Source organism: Nothobranchius furzeri, chromosome 13, assembly GCF_043380555.1.
Source record: "Nothobranchius furzeri strain GRZ-AD chromosome 13, NfurGRZ-RIMD1, whole genome shotgun sequence".
Classification (NCBI taxonomy): Eukaryota; Metazoa; Chordata; class Actinopteri; order Cyprinodontiformes; family Nothobranchiidae; genus Nothobranchius; species Nothobranchius furzeri.
This window is the reverse complement of record NC_091753.1, coordinates 42,544,853-42,559,890: the sequence shown is the minus strand read 5'-3', so window position 1 is coordinate 42,559,890 and position 15,038 is coordinate 42,544,853. Positions and strand designations below refer to the sequence as shown.

Sequence of the window (15,038 nt, the reverse complement as noted above, 5' to 3'; positions counted from 1 at the left end):
GAGTCGCAGTACACTGAGCTGTGCGAGGCACCAATAATGCCTCTCCTGCTTCCCTCTTTGGATCGTTGCCATAGTGACTGTAGTAGCTGAAGTACTGTTTTCATTTAGGCTAGGAAAAGACAATGCACTGGCCCAAAAAGGGTTAGTTGTGGAGCCACCAGTTGTTGTTTTCATGTGTGTTTTTTTATTCTTACACCCCTGAGCAAACAGGGAAATACTGAGGATGATGGGAACCGCTGGTACTTTTAACCCTCCCGCATTGTTGTTAATGGGGTCAGATGGACCTCTGGTGAATTTTTATTTTTCATTTTAATATTTTTTAAGGGGTGCATCACTTCACCCCTGCCAAGGCATAAATGTTAAACCCTGTTTAACCACCCTCTGTCCTGGCGGGGTCACCTGATAGGAAAGTCGAAGGGTTAAACTTAAAGGCTTTTTAAAACAACAGGGCCAACTTATTTTGTTGTCATTATATGGGTCAGCAGTAGCTGAGGAGGTAGCACAGTTTGACCAGTAATTAGAGAATTGCTAGATCGATCCCAGCTCCAGCCAGGGTACCGTGATGTGGTGTCCTTGGGCAAAACACTTCACCTGATTTGCCTGTGTTGGTAGTTGTCAGACAGGCAGATGGTGCAACATGGCAGCCTCGCTTCTGTCAGACCGCCCTAAGATAGCGCTGCTCCAAGACCAGGAGTGCATTACCAGCTCATCAAAACATTACTGTCAGCTGTCTTTTGCATATTTAATAGTTGGTCAGTTTATTGATTTGTTTGATTTGCTAAATGTTTGATTTTTATACTGAGCAGTGTGCAGGATTAAGATTCAAGAGTTGTTAAATTTAGCGTTCAAAAGCTGATTCAGATTCACAAACGTTGTGTGTCCACGGTTATTAGTGACTTTTAAGGGTTATCTAACCCTAACCCTAAATAAGGCAAAAAATGTCTTGATGTCAGCCATGAAAATCAGCCCCAAAAAATCAACAGCACATACCCACCAACGGTTAACTCTAAATATCAGCATCAATTTATATAGGTCCTTAAAGTGACAATGTGTAGCTTTTACCAATAATCACTGGAAATATCCATTAAAATGTCACATAACCATAAAAATTGGGTATGAAATACATGGGAGTGGGTCTAAGTCTCTGGGGGACACCATAAATCAGCAGTTTCCAAACTTATTTAGCCGCGCACCCCCTTCTACGTCCCGACCATGTCGACGCACCACCCAGCCCCCACATCAGGGCATGGCTATATATATATATATATATATATATAGCCAGATAGATATAAATATATAAATATATATATTTACTGTATATATATATATATATATATATATATATATATATATATATATATATATATATATATATATATATATAGCCAGATAGATATAAATATATAAATATATATATCAGACGTCAAGCTAAACAGTCACTCGACAGACAGGGTTAAAAAAATATGATCGACCTTTTCCCCCATCACTTTCATTTTTTAAATAGTAGGCTCTAATTAATAAACATTCAATACAATTACAATTTCCTTTGACTTAATTTTAAATAAATGTTTAGAGTGCCCAGGTAGCACATAAACAATGCAATTTAACAGTTTTCTTAAAGCAGGAATGTTTAACCAGAGCTCTCTCCTTCCTTCTGCTCTGCGTAAACCTGAACTGGCCACCTACTTGTGCGTAATCAAATGTCTACAGGGGAAAAGATGGAAAAGCTATAGCCTTGAGGTTCACTTTTGCCTCAGACCGACTTATTGCTGTTTTATGGTGTGGCTGAATCTGCGATCCGCTGCCACGCGGACTGGAATAACAAATGCTGCAGTAACATGAGTTGTTGTCAGGTTCATGAGGAGTCACTGGCTGGAGCGGACTCGAATTTCATACGTCATCCCAAAATTGAAGCTAATATCTTAATATGACCTTGAATGAAAAATGTTGTTATAAAACCTCTTAAAAGTTTTTTTTTATCACGGAGGACGCAGCGCTCATTTCTGCCTTCAGTCTGATGGTGCGGAGCGTGTGCTTATTGAAACTCTGTGTGTGTGTGTGTGTGTGTGTGTGTGTGTGTGTGTGTGTGTGTGTGTGTGTGTGTGTGTGCGTGCGTGCGTGCGTGCGTGCGGCACAGCTCCATGAGCCGCTCAAGTCACTGCGTCTCGTTATTGGCGCTATTTAAACCAATTGTTGTAAAATTACTTCTGCCCAGCCCAGATGTGCTCACTTGTGCACCCGTGAGCCGTGGTTCCGCTGGAACGCGTCTGACCTCTGACAGAAACACTCTGAACTTCAGATCTTCAGCGCGCTGTTAGAATGCTGTCCCACAGTCAGTGTGCTAATATAATAATATAATAATGCTAAAATGCTCAGATGGGAATCATTTATTTATTTTGTTACATCCATAATGTTCTGTGTGTGAGGTTTACAATATCAGAACACCTGCATGAGACAGGGTGTTAATTACAATCTGCCAGAATGACTCACCACCTTCAGATTTCTCCAACATCATTAAAAATTATACGGAACATATCGGCGTGCGCAGGCCAGAGCGCTGAAGCTCGGCGCATTGTTATTATGAAGCTAGGGCACATGCGGAGGACACACGCTCAAAAATATACTTGTTTTCAATTACATTTATTGGGCCCACTTACTTTTGCTTTGGCCCACCCACAAATGAGTTTCTGGCTACGCTAATGGTGACACATGACAGACTTCTCTGAGCTCCGCAGCCATTACACTTTTCACCGCGCGCACCCCCTAGCAGCAGCTCTCGCAACCCTACTTGGGGAATCCCTGCACCATGTTTCCTTGTACAGGAACCCGTGAGGACAAAATGCATTAAATGATTTTTAACAAATAGTTGCAAAACTTTTGCCATCCATAAAGGTTGTTGTTTTACACATTTACCTCTTCACTTGTTGCCAGTGCCAAAAAGGAGTCTGATGCTCATTGAGTCATGTTGCTGGAGGTTAATAATAATAATAATAATAATAATAATAATAATAATCATCATCATCATCATCATTATCATTATCATCATTATTAATAATTATTATATAATCAAATACTCTTGAGTTTGTTTGTTTCCAGTTAAGTTAAATGCCTGCATCCGTAAAATCAAAAAGGACTAAAATGTGCTCAACCAGGTTAAGGGGTCAAAGCAAGAAAAGCATGGTTTCCTTTCATCTCAGAAATAAATCATCATCTTTTTGGTGTCTATTTTTGTTTTGCTTACTTGCACAGAGTTTCCACCAGATCTTTATCCAGAAAGTCATGGTCCCTTTTCACAGGTGTGATGTCAATAGGAAACTGGGAATCTGAAAAGGAAAAGAAAAACATTCAAAGCATGGAAAGGAGTACAATTAATGGTTGGACAAAATAACTGGAAACTCAAGAAACCCATTTTTTCTGTAACTTCAGTAAAACCATAGAAGTTTAGGTGATATGTAATGAGAAGAGACAGGATTTGCCCTAATAACAGAGCACAGACTTGTGCACGCATTACATCTTGCTTTGGCCATGAGATTCTTCTTACATAACCTAAACTACTGAGTCGTATATTCCACTACATCCGTGGGAAGTTATTCACTTCTTATTGAAGCAGGGGCTGCAGTGAGCAGCTCGGATCAGCGGGGCTTAACCTGCTCCAGCTGGCAGGGATTCAGAAATTCTGACAGATTTCAAACATGAACAAAACCTAAAAATGACTTTAATCAACCATTTACTTTTTTTAACACACAAAATCAGCATGAAACTCTTATCTGTTCCCCTTTCTGTGGTTTTCATGCTTTCCATTAACTGCCAGGAAATAACAATAATACACTAAAGCAGATCAAAAGCTTGGCCCCAACACAAAGTTCTGTGGAGGTTCAGATCCTTAAAGTTCTGATAAAAACCCTTTTCTTCCAATGACTTCGGGCGTAAAGCTCAGTAGACACGTTTATGAAGTAATGGTTGCTCAGAAAAGCATCTGATGTTCCATTTTGTTTTTGCGGTGTCTAGATGTGACTGATGCCTTAGCTCGGAGGCTTCCCGGGAGTGTTAGTGTAAATACGGCCCACTGTGCAGCACATGAATACTTGGTCTTGTTGGGTACAGACCAGATGACACCGTGTACAATTATCCATTCATCGTAATTAAAAGGCCACAATCAAGCTGTCTCAGTCCATATCAGATCAGAAATTAAAATGCAAATTTCCTTTTGGGGCTTCTTCTATTTATTTTATATTTTATGCTTTCGTTCTTTTTTAAACACAGAAACAGTTTTGTTTACCTGTTTGTAGCTACGGTTTCGCCGACGGCTGCCGGCTTCTTCAGGCTGACGCTGATGGTGGCGCGTCACTTCCTTCTCCGTTTATCTGCGGGCAGCAGAGGACGTTGTCGCCCTCTACTGCCCGCTCTCCCCTCTCCGACGATGCAGTCCCATGTGTGGTCCAGCGTGTAAACTCCGTCGTCCCTGTTCATGGTCCCACATCCACGTCTCCTTATCTCTATTGCTTCCTTGATCCATCTTTTGTATTTTTGTTGTTCGGTGGTTATGATCCGTGTGTTGTCCCAGTCCATTATATGGTTTTCTCTTAAGCAATGTTCTGTTACGGCTGACTTTTTTATTGTACTTTCTGCTTCTTCTTTTGCTGCTCTTGTGTGTTTACGATTTGCCTCTTTCTCGCACTCCTTTCTGTGTTCTATTGTCCGTGTATTGAGTTGGCGTCCGGTTTCTCCTATGTATGTTTTATTGCATATTTTGCATGGGATTTCGTAGATGACTCCACATTTTTGTCCAGCTGATATTTTGTCTTTTGGGTGTACTAATCTGTTTCTAACTGTTGTGTATGGCTTTGTTGGTGTGTTTATGTTGTGTTTTTTCATTGTTGCTCTTATTTTTTCCGTTATGCCTCTGATGTATGGTAGGGTTATCACTGGTTTTGGTTCTTGTCTTTCTGGGTTTCTGGTTCTTTTTTTGGGTTGTTCTTTGCTTTCTGTTTTTGTTTGTTGTTTTCCTTTGTTTATTGCCCATGTCGGGTATCTGCAGGTCTTTAAAGCGTGTTGTATGTGTTTGTCCTCTTGTTTACGGTCTCTCTCTTCTGTTATTATGTTTGCTCGGTGATATAATGTTCTGATTACTGACATTTTGTGTATGGTAGGGTGTTCTGATGTCCATAATAAATATTGGTCTGTGTGTGTTGGTTTCCTGTATGTGTTTATGTTTAGGGTCCCGTCGGTCTGTCTGGTGATTTTCATGTCCATAAATGCTATGCTGCCTTCTGTTTCTAACTCATAAGTGAATTTTATGTTGCCCGTGTCGTCAATATTGTTTAAGTGTTGTGTTAGTGTTTCTGTTTGACCTTTTGGTATGATTTCCAGTATGTCGTCTACGTAGCGTTTCCATAGTTTTATTTTGCAGTTTGGGGGGGCAGTGGCTATGGCTTTTTGTTCCAGGTCTTCCATAAAAAAACCCAGAAAGACAAGAACCAAAACCAGTGATAACCCTACCATACATCAGAGGCATAACGGAAAAAATAAGAGCAACAATGAAAAAACACAACATAAACACACCAACAAAGCCATACACAACAGTTAGAAACAGATTAGTACACCCAAAAGACAAAATATCAGCTGGACAAAAATGTGTAGTCATCTACGAAATCCCATGCAAAATATGCAATAAAACATACATAGGAGAAACCGGACGCCAACTCAATACACGGACAATAGAACACAGAAAGGAGTGCGAGAAAGAGGCAAATCGTAAACACACAAGAGCAGCAAAAGAAGAAGCAGAAAGTACAATAAAAAAGTCAGCCGTAACAGAACATTGCTTAAGAGAAAACCATATAATGGACTGGGACAACACACGGATCATAACCACCGAACAACAAAAATACAAAAGATGGATCAAGGAAGCAATCGAGATAAGGAGACGTGGATGTGGGACCATGAACAGGGACGACGGAGTTTACACGCTGGACCACGCATGGGACTGCATCGTCGGAGAGGGGAGAGCGGGCAGTAGAGGGCGACAACGTCCTCTGCTGCCCGCAGATAAACGGAGAAGGAAGTGACGCGCCACCATCAGCGTCAGCCTGAAGAAGCCGGCAGCTGTCGGCGAAACCGTAGCTACAAACAGGTAAACAAAACTGTTTCTGTGTTTAAAAAAGAACGAAAGCATGGATTTAGAAAGACACAGCAAGAACACACCTAAGATTTTATATTTTACTTTAAACTTAATCTCTCTCTGAGATAAAGTGTGGTAGTCTTCTGAGCGCTTTTATTACCTTCAAAGAGTTGAGCGTACTGGGGAAATCCTGCTGCCCGCAGCCAGTCACACGCCTCTTTTGCTTCAATCTCTGAAAAAGAAATTAAAAGTGAAAATCAGCCACATTAAGTTCATTTTCATTTTGACAAAACCGCTGGTGCATCATCCAAAACAGCAATAACCTCCCTGCACCTTTTTATCCTGCAGGCACAGACGCATGAAGTGGTTTACTTACTGAAACCACCTATAAACTTTGAGACGGGAGCCAAAAATGTGCTCTCATCTAAAAAAGAAATAAAGAAAAGCTTCAAGGGAGTTGCTCTCATTCAAGATGAATTTCAATAATTAAGAGAAAACTGTTGATCAGGTTAAAATCTGTTTTTATTTTGAGCTGGGGGAAAAATGGATTGCCACCTGCAGGCTTCAGAGCCACTGAGGGACCAAAGAGGAAGCAGACGGTTGGCACCTTTCCATGAATGCTAATAGATCTGGGTGCCATTTACCGTCTACATGTGACATGATGTCTGACATGTTGGTGACACAGCACACGGGCTGATTTCCACTAAGAAAGTAAAAAAATGATCCAATTCTTCCATCAAATTACAAAAACAAGTTGATATTCTTTATTTTTTTATTATTTGTCACTGTAAAAAGATTCTGAGTTGTTATTTTTTCACAAACAACACAAACCAAACTGAATAATTTTGTTTAGACTATTCATTGCCCAAAGAAATTAACACAGCAAATTGGATCTGCTGCCCGTCATCTCCTCCAGATTTACAAACACAATATGAATACGTTTCTTGGAAAGATCAGATTAATTTGCAAATAAATGCATTTTTCATAATAAAACAAGTACAAAACTAGCATCCAGAGCTACATCCCAGATGACGCCACAAGTGTGAATCCTTGCCAGCTTCAGTGTTTTTAAAGCCACACAGCTAAAGTGTTTTACTGCATATCAGTGGTTTAACAAGCCTGCCACTATGTGCAGAATCATTAAAAACGTAAACATCACATCTAAGAAAAGCAGCACATCAGCTGGGTGACAAACAGCTCTCCTATTACACATCTGAGATCTCTATCCTAAACAACTGCAGGAGCAAAAGTTACACAAATCACCACGTTTTCCTTTTTATGGTTAGAAAAAAAACCCAGCTGCCATGCTTTAAAACCGAAGACTCACCTGTGCTACTTCATTTCGGTGTTACTGAGATATAAATGAAAGCTGACTTTGCTTGTCAGAATGAGCAGCAACTGAATAAATATTAACAGTTCCCTGCGTCCTTGGATGTAAAAAAAAACCTTGTGTGTACCTCTTTAGTCAGGAGTTAAGTCAACATCCACTCTCTCTGTTCCCACCTGCATCAGCACAAGCTACATGTTCCCTTCAACCAGACCTTCCCTCCTTCGGTGGATAAAATCAGGCTACTATCATTCAACCGCAGCGCATAGTGAGAGCCCCGTCAGACCCTCTTGTGTGCCACAGCCTCAGGTGGGACCGCTGAGAACATGAACTGGGAATTCCTCTGTTTTGCATTCTGTAACATGATAGGGAGACATTCTGTCCTCTCATCCTCTCTCTAAGGAAATCTCTTGTGAATAAAAAGGCCAGGTGGGCACTGAGCCAAAGCACGAGCGCTTGTATTTGCTCCCCGTGACCTGAAGCTTTAAAGCTGTGTTCAGTATAGAGTTACAATTGGACAAAGACAAGAAACCCAGTTTTGCTGCGACACAATGGTCTGAAGCGTCAAAAGCTATTTGTGGGTGAAGTATCTATAGAAAGGGCAACTCCTTCCTTTACAGTTCAGCTTATGCAACATTCTATATAAAGAACCCACGTTAGATGAATCACAACACAGAGACAGTGGAGAAAAACAAACCAGATTCTTGGTGTTTCAGGTGAGAAAAGGTCAACATTTAAAAATTGCAAAAGTAAAACATCAATCACGCTCATCTTTCTATTTGATTTTATGAAATACAAACTCTCAAACCTCCTCAGATGTACTAAACATCACTCTTTTCTTCAAGTGAGAATTTCTTGTGTACTCACGGGATGTTTTCATCATACAGCCAAAGTAGTTCATACATCAATCAGGTCTTGAGTGTGTTTCAGCTTGTCAAAGCATCTCTTCATTACCACGCTGAGCTGCATTCCTGCTCTCTCTCTCTGAACACAGCTGGCAGCTCCAACTCAGGTCCGCAGCTCCTTCTTCCCCCTTTTCTCTTGCCATCTACCCCCAACCACCATGTGCCTGTCCCAACACTAAATCTATCCTTTATGCCACCCCTTTCTACGGAAGGCTCCAAAAACACTCACCCCCAACTCTCCTCCTTCCACCCACCCACCCACCCACCCAGCTTTGCCCACGACAACTCCTTCATGCACAGCTCAGCAAATATTTCAGCAAAGATCGCAGCTGTAGCCAAATGACGCATATTGTCTCAGATATGCTCGTAACTTTCAAGATGTCTTAAAAAATCTATCACAATTGTGTGTGTGTGTGTGTGTGTGTGTGTGTGTGTGTGTGTGTGTGTGTGTGTGTGTGTGTGTGTGTGTGTGTGTGTGTGTGTGTGTGTGTGTGTGTGTGTGTGTGTGTGTGTGTGTGTGACTTTGATGGATTAGGACAGATTGCAAAAACATTTTTTCACAGTTTTCAAACTTGGGAAAGGTTTCATTTATACAAACAAAGAAGAAGTGTGGTTTTGAAGGCCCAGATGTTATTCCACCGGGCCGACGAAATGGAAACACATAGACGGCTGAACTCGGGGAAAACCGTGACATGAATCTTCAGCAATCAGTAGCAGTGAATCATGCCGAGGCACCCGGCTCTCAAGGCAGCAGCGCTGGCATCATCAGAGTGATGCCTTCCTTTTGTTTTAATGTCTAAACCTCTTTGTTTGTAGCTAAATCAGTGAATGAGATGATAGGTGTCACCATTGTCATTCCAGACAGTAAACTGTTGATTATTAAGAATAACTTGTTCCAAAATGCCAGAAAATAACTGTAATTAAACGATGACCATACTAATTATTCATTTGAAAGACATTAAAATAATTCTACACAATGTTTTTTTATGTTCTAAGTCAGGAAGAAGAAAAGTAGGCAAAAAGAAGAAGCAGAAAGAAAAAAAAATGAATTAGGCCCAAGAGAATACAGGCACTGGACTGGCTAAGTGAAAACCCCGGTTTTAATTGGATTATAAAGAGGAAATTACTAAATCTGGGACTTAGAAGACAAATCTGTTCATTAAAATTGTGTTTCAGGGAACTTATTGGGATTTTCCATGGCTCCGGATTACATCAGAACGCCATATCCATTCAACATTTCCCATCACGTAAGCTGAAATCCAGATGTGGTCCACCTCTGCTGCATCTCCCTCACTTTGTGACATTTCTGCAGTTTCCCGCTCGGATGCACGGCGGCTAAAACTGGGTTTTAATCTTCAAGTAGAAGGACTGACGTACAAAATCCACTTTAGTCCCCATTAAAAAGCCCTTTACGGTAAATACACTTAGCACTTGTACGAAATTCACTAAAAACAAACTAGCTTAAGTAGTATGATGTAGTCCAATAAAATATCAGAGTGCTTTGTTGCCTCATGCTGCATTACCACAGAATGAGTCAGCCAGACAACAGAGGCTGCGACTAATCTGAGCCGTCTGCTCAAACACCTGGAGAAAGAAAAACCAAAGCAGCAGGATGGAAAAAGAGTTTTTGCTCCTACTGTAGGTGTCGTCATACTTGGAAACATTAGCAGAGGTACCTCTTTTCTTTATGATGCTAATTGCATACACACACTCACTCACAGTGAGCAGTCAGCTAAGACTAGACAGACAGCCAGGGCAAACAAGAAGACCCGTCCTCTGAGTCTGCCCAAAAACCACAACATCTGATGTTTCATGCCCAGAATAGCCCCTGCATTCCTTCGGTCTCACAGTTCGCAATAGGGGAGTGAAGCCTAAATTATGATGAATGACGAGCAAAAGACAAATTTGATGGCTGGCAAATAATAGATCTATTCTCGATTAGAGAGAGATTTTGAAATTTAAAGTAGAATTAAACAGAAAATTTCTGATTCATGCATTTTTTATTTATTTAAATTGTTCCTTTGGATTGGGGGGTTAAACCACCAAATGGTTCCCGAGCGCGGCTGTGTCTGCAGCTCACCGCTCCCCCAGGGGATGGGTCAAATGCGGAGAACAAATTTCGCACACACATCAGTGTGTGTGACAACTAATGGAACTTTAACTTTAACTTTCCTCTGAGGAGATATGAACGATAAAACGGTATTTTTAAAGTTCTCTAGGATTTTGTTTGGTGACTACTCAAAGTGTTCTTAAGAGTCATCCAATGTAGCCTGGGGTACACAGAAGACAGGTGCGCTGCGCCACGGAAGTGCCGCGGTTTTGGGAAGTCAAATGGTCTCAGAGGACTCGCTGCGCCGTGAACGCTTCTTGGAAAATCGAGCGATAGTCACAACATCACGCAGGACTTGAGAACAGGAAGCGGAAAGTGACTCTTTTGTTTATATGCAATCAGACTTGCCGTTGTGTTTTGTGAGACTCTAATTCGTTAAAAATGGGTAAGTATGCTATTTATTAGAATATTTTAAGATCAATTGTACTTTTAAGTAATCATTCCGTAATCAGGTAGCATTTATAAGCTCCTTGTCCATGTTTTGGCAGTTGGGTTTGTGCCATAGAGCCATTCCGCATCGTAATGACTGTTGTAAAGTACTCCATAATGACATAAACAGCTGCGCCATGGCTCTTGAAATAGAACAGGCACCTATCTTTAGCGCCGTGGCGCGGAGCAGCATTTCTGGGATGTGGCATTGCGCTTCCCGTGTAGCCATTCTCAGTAAATACAATAGCTTCTTTTTAGAATGACGGCACGGCAACATGAGGTTTGTTTCTTAGTCAATGGACACTTTGCTTTGTTTGATGTGTAAATCTAGATGGAGAGCCACCCTTAAGATGAACAAATGATGGTTCTAGTACAGCTGCTTCCTGATTAAAAAAACATTAATATCTGCAAAAACTGACAATCCCGTCATTTTATTTTGACGTGACTTTGCTATGGCCTTGGTGTCCAAACCTGGTCCTCTAGGACCACTACGCTGTATATTTTAACACTTCCACTGTCCTCATTGGTGACCCCACCAGGAAAGTTGATCATTGAGCAGGGTTGATGGTTTATCCCTTCAGGTTCACATGGCAGGGGTGAGGTGATGCTCACTCGTCACCCCTGCCACGTGGATTTCAAGGGATAAACCAAGAAACCTGCTAAATGGTCAACTTTCCTGACTGGGTCACCAATGAGCACAGTGGAAGGGTTAACGGTTGTATATGGAACACAAACACCATAGTGACATCTAGTGTGTAGGGGTTGTAGTTGCAACAACAGAACCAATTTTCCAGCTGTCAGAATGTTAGTTCACAGCAGATACGTGAAGTGACTAGCCAACGCCATGTCCAGTGACGAATCGTACAGGGTAAGGACTAATTTCTACTAAAAGGTTTATTTTACAACAGTATTTAATGTTAGAACATCTTCTGGGCTCAGAATCAGCTACTTGACTTCTCGAGTCCGCCATTTTAAATAATCCCAGCCCCACCTTGCCAAATTTACTTTATACCACAATTGTGCCCACTATTGGCTATACAATAGTGTACAATACAATACAGCATACCGTAAAGAGGAGGACGTGCCTCTCACTATAAAACCAAAATTACCAGTGGCTATTTTAAACAGTTCATTTAGGACAGTGTAGTAACATTTATTTCTTATCTGCCAGCTAGCAGACCTTCTAAAATGTTCCACTTTACACATTTTCACTCTAAATTCCAGTTTTATTAATGTTTTTCTTTTATTCCCATTTTTAATGAAGTTCTTAATCCTCTAAAGGAAATTCCTGCATTTCACAAGGTGGATTAATAGAGCAGTACCCCATGTAATTCACCTACTGTCATGGGAATAAAGCCTTCCCATTTTCTAGAGCAGGTCTTAATTAACCGAACTCTACATGTCCCAAAGACTCCAATATCCTCAGCCCCATTTTACCACAATTACCAACAAAACAGGAAGTGCCGCAGGCGAATATCACAACCCATTTGGGGTCAGTAGATTTTTCAGCGACTGTAAACAAGCAACGTGTTGAAATAATGAATAATCGTAAAACCTGTCTGTGAAGGTGAGTAACGGTTACAGTGTCTTTGTTGTTGTTCTGCACAGACACATGAGCTAGCCCAAGTAATTATAGAGAGCCTGTGCTGAATCACCCAGGGGACCTGCAGTCCCCTCATCTGATCCCGCGGAGCACACCGGGGACCTTTTATCCTGCCGTCGACATGGGATGCAGGTTTAAAATTATCACCTCTAGGCTGTGTTGCTAGGACACTGGAGCAAAATGTTCTAAACCACAAACGGGCAAGCAAATCTTTGAGCCTGCTTTTCTTCATGGTCTCCGCTGACCTGCAGAGTCTCGATGAATGGGCCGCATGTCTGAAGCAACGAGTGAATAAAGCAACAGCTTCTGGCACACGGGGGGACATGAGGACAAACAACGTGAGCCCAGGAAAAACCCACACCAACGATGTATTCGAGTTTCAGAGATGCACACTTCACACATCACAAACAGGGCTTTTAAACAGATGACACCTTTTAATCACAATTGTTCTTTTTTGCTAGAGGTCAGATCACAGATACATGCTGTTCAAATTTAAAGACCGTAATGTTTTTAATAGGTTCACTGGTGCAGGATCCACCTTTCACTTCACAGCAGACGCACACGCTCACAGCAAGAGCTTATTGATTCTGAGAGTAAATAGCATAACTATGTGAGCTTGAAGAGCTGCTGTTGTTGACCATTACCAAAGCCTGCTGGGTCAAAAGTCATCTGGGCTGTTTTCATCCTCAGATCCTGTATTGAATTTAAACAAGAGCAGCACAGCTGTGGTAACACTCTCCTTCACCTCTGAAGGACACCCAGAGAGAGAGGGTCCTTTCATCTTCTGGTGAGGCAACCCATCTACTCTCTCTTCTCTGTGCTGGTCCCTCTCTCTTTTTATGTATCACAATCATGTCCCCAAACACCAGAAACAGCTTTACCAGCACCCGCAGGTTTCCCAATGATGTTATAATACTCTGCCTTAAAAATCAGACGCTGTTATTTGTGCACATGGTCACCAAAATTCCCACCATCAGAGACAAACCTGACTCATTTCTTTTGCACAATCCTGTCTGAGAACAAGTAAAACATTCAAATGGAGTGAAAAAGAGTTCCTGTTAGTAGCGCGTTTGGGCAGGATGATGTTTCATGGGAAATCACTAAACTGTCTCACAAAGATAACAGTTTTTTTGTTCCATGTCACAAAACAGCAGTCTGATGAGAATCTTCCCCACCACAAGCGGCCTTTTCCAGTGAAGGATTAACAAATTACCCCTGACCTTAACTGTAAGCTGATAGCCCACCAAATCTGACTGGCTCTCCGAAGCAGAAGACAAACAGCAGGCTGTTTGGACTGTGTGGCCTCTGAACAAGCCGAAGCTTCAATGTTCAAATGATAAACTTCCACAGAGTTCATCCGACTGGTTAAGGTGTCACACATTCACTCGGTTTTGAGACAATCTTCTTACAACCACATGTTGAATTCTTGGGGTTGCTTGGTAAACAGGAAAGACCAAAGGATGTGTTAGCTTCACGGGCAGGTGTCCTTCCCTTTGGGTCTCACTGTAGAAAGTAAGGAAGCTCAATGTTGGCTTTTTTTTTATTTTAACTGATATCTGAAATATAGGTATTGTCTGGCTCTTAATTTCCCATATACAAAGTGCCACCCCCCCCCCCCCCCCCAAAAAAAAGGAAAAACTAAAATATTTTAGGTTATTATGATCATATAATTTGAAGCATTTTCTATAAAAATAACAACTACTTCAATATAAGTTAGTAATAGGAAAAGTGCCATATTTATTCAGTCTACAGCAGAATTTCATTCTCCTGAAGCACGACGCCAAGATGTGTGTGTATTAGCTAATAATGCAACTTCTCTTTTTCTGTATATTGTAGTTACGGTGATAAAACATTTATAATGATCTTCAAAAGCAAACATTGGATGAATATTCTTGTTTGTTTGTTTGTCACTACCCAGGGCAAGTTGTGCCAAATAAACTAAAATATCTCAAAGACTTTACCTCAGATCTGTCATATTTTTTATGTTTTGAGAGATAAAGAATTAGATGAAGAGGTTTTTTGTTAAATATGTGTATGGTATGTAGAAGTTATGTCATTAAAAGACAGGAAACCGATACTGATGTTTTCCAATATCAAATTTAAATGTCGATATTGGCCGATATTAATGGTAGACCAATAATATCGGACATCCCTAGTAGAAACTATAACAGATATTTAAACTGAAGTATGACAGTTTAGGAGGCATCTGATGTAAAATTTCACCAAGCTCAGAAGGCATCACAAAGAAACACTTAAAAATGAGGCGCGCAAGCATAACACTTAAAAAAAAGAAAAGGTGGACTGTAGCACCACTACCATGCTATTATATTTTATGACAACCATCTTGGCTGATTTCATGAAGATATGGTTTGTTTTTAGTGATAAAAATGGGGTAGGAATCGAAAATCACTTCCTAGAAATCGTTTGCCATTTTTGCAAACTATTCCCTTTTCAATTGAAGTCAGCACAAATTACGTCACCACGCACTTTGCGTAGCTTACGCAAGCTACGTTGCTAGGCTGAAGCATTTACTCAGCAGGAAA

General features: G+C 41.0%; 1 protein-coding gene across 5 annotated transcripts in view; it reads right to left on the bottom strand.

The window, feature by feature from the left end:
* stard13b (StAR related lipid transfer domain containing 13b) overlaps positions 1-15,038 on the bottom strand; it is a 79,958-nt gene that overhangs the window by 8,866 nt on the left and 56,054 nt on the right. For 3 of the 5 annotated variants that reach the window (XM_015951388.3, XM_015951391.3, XM_015951392.3), the window contains 2 exons: positions 6,282-6,353; positions 3,242-3,323 (listed from right to left, as the gene is read on the bottom strand). In XM_015951388.3, coding sequence (XP_015806874.1) covers positions 3,242-3,323; positions 6,282-6,353 — 154 coding nt within the window. Of the gene's footprint in view, positions 1-3,241; positions 3,324-6,281; positions 6,354-7,448; positions 7,533-8,315; positions 8,472-15,038 lie in introns of those variants that run through there. The other 2 variants (XM_015951393.3, XM_015951394.3) reach the window with 2 other exon arrangements.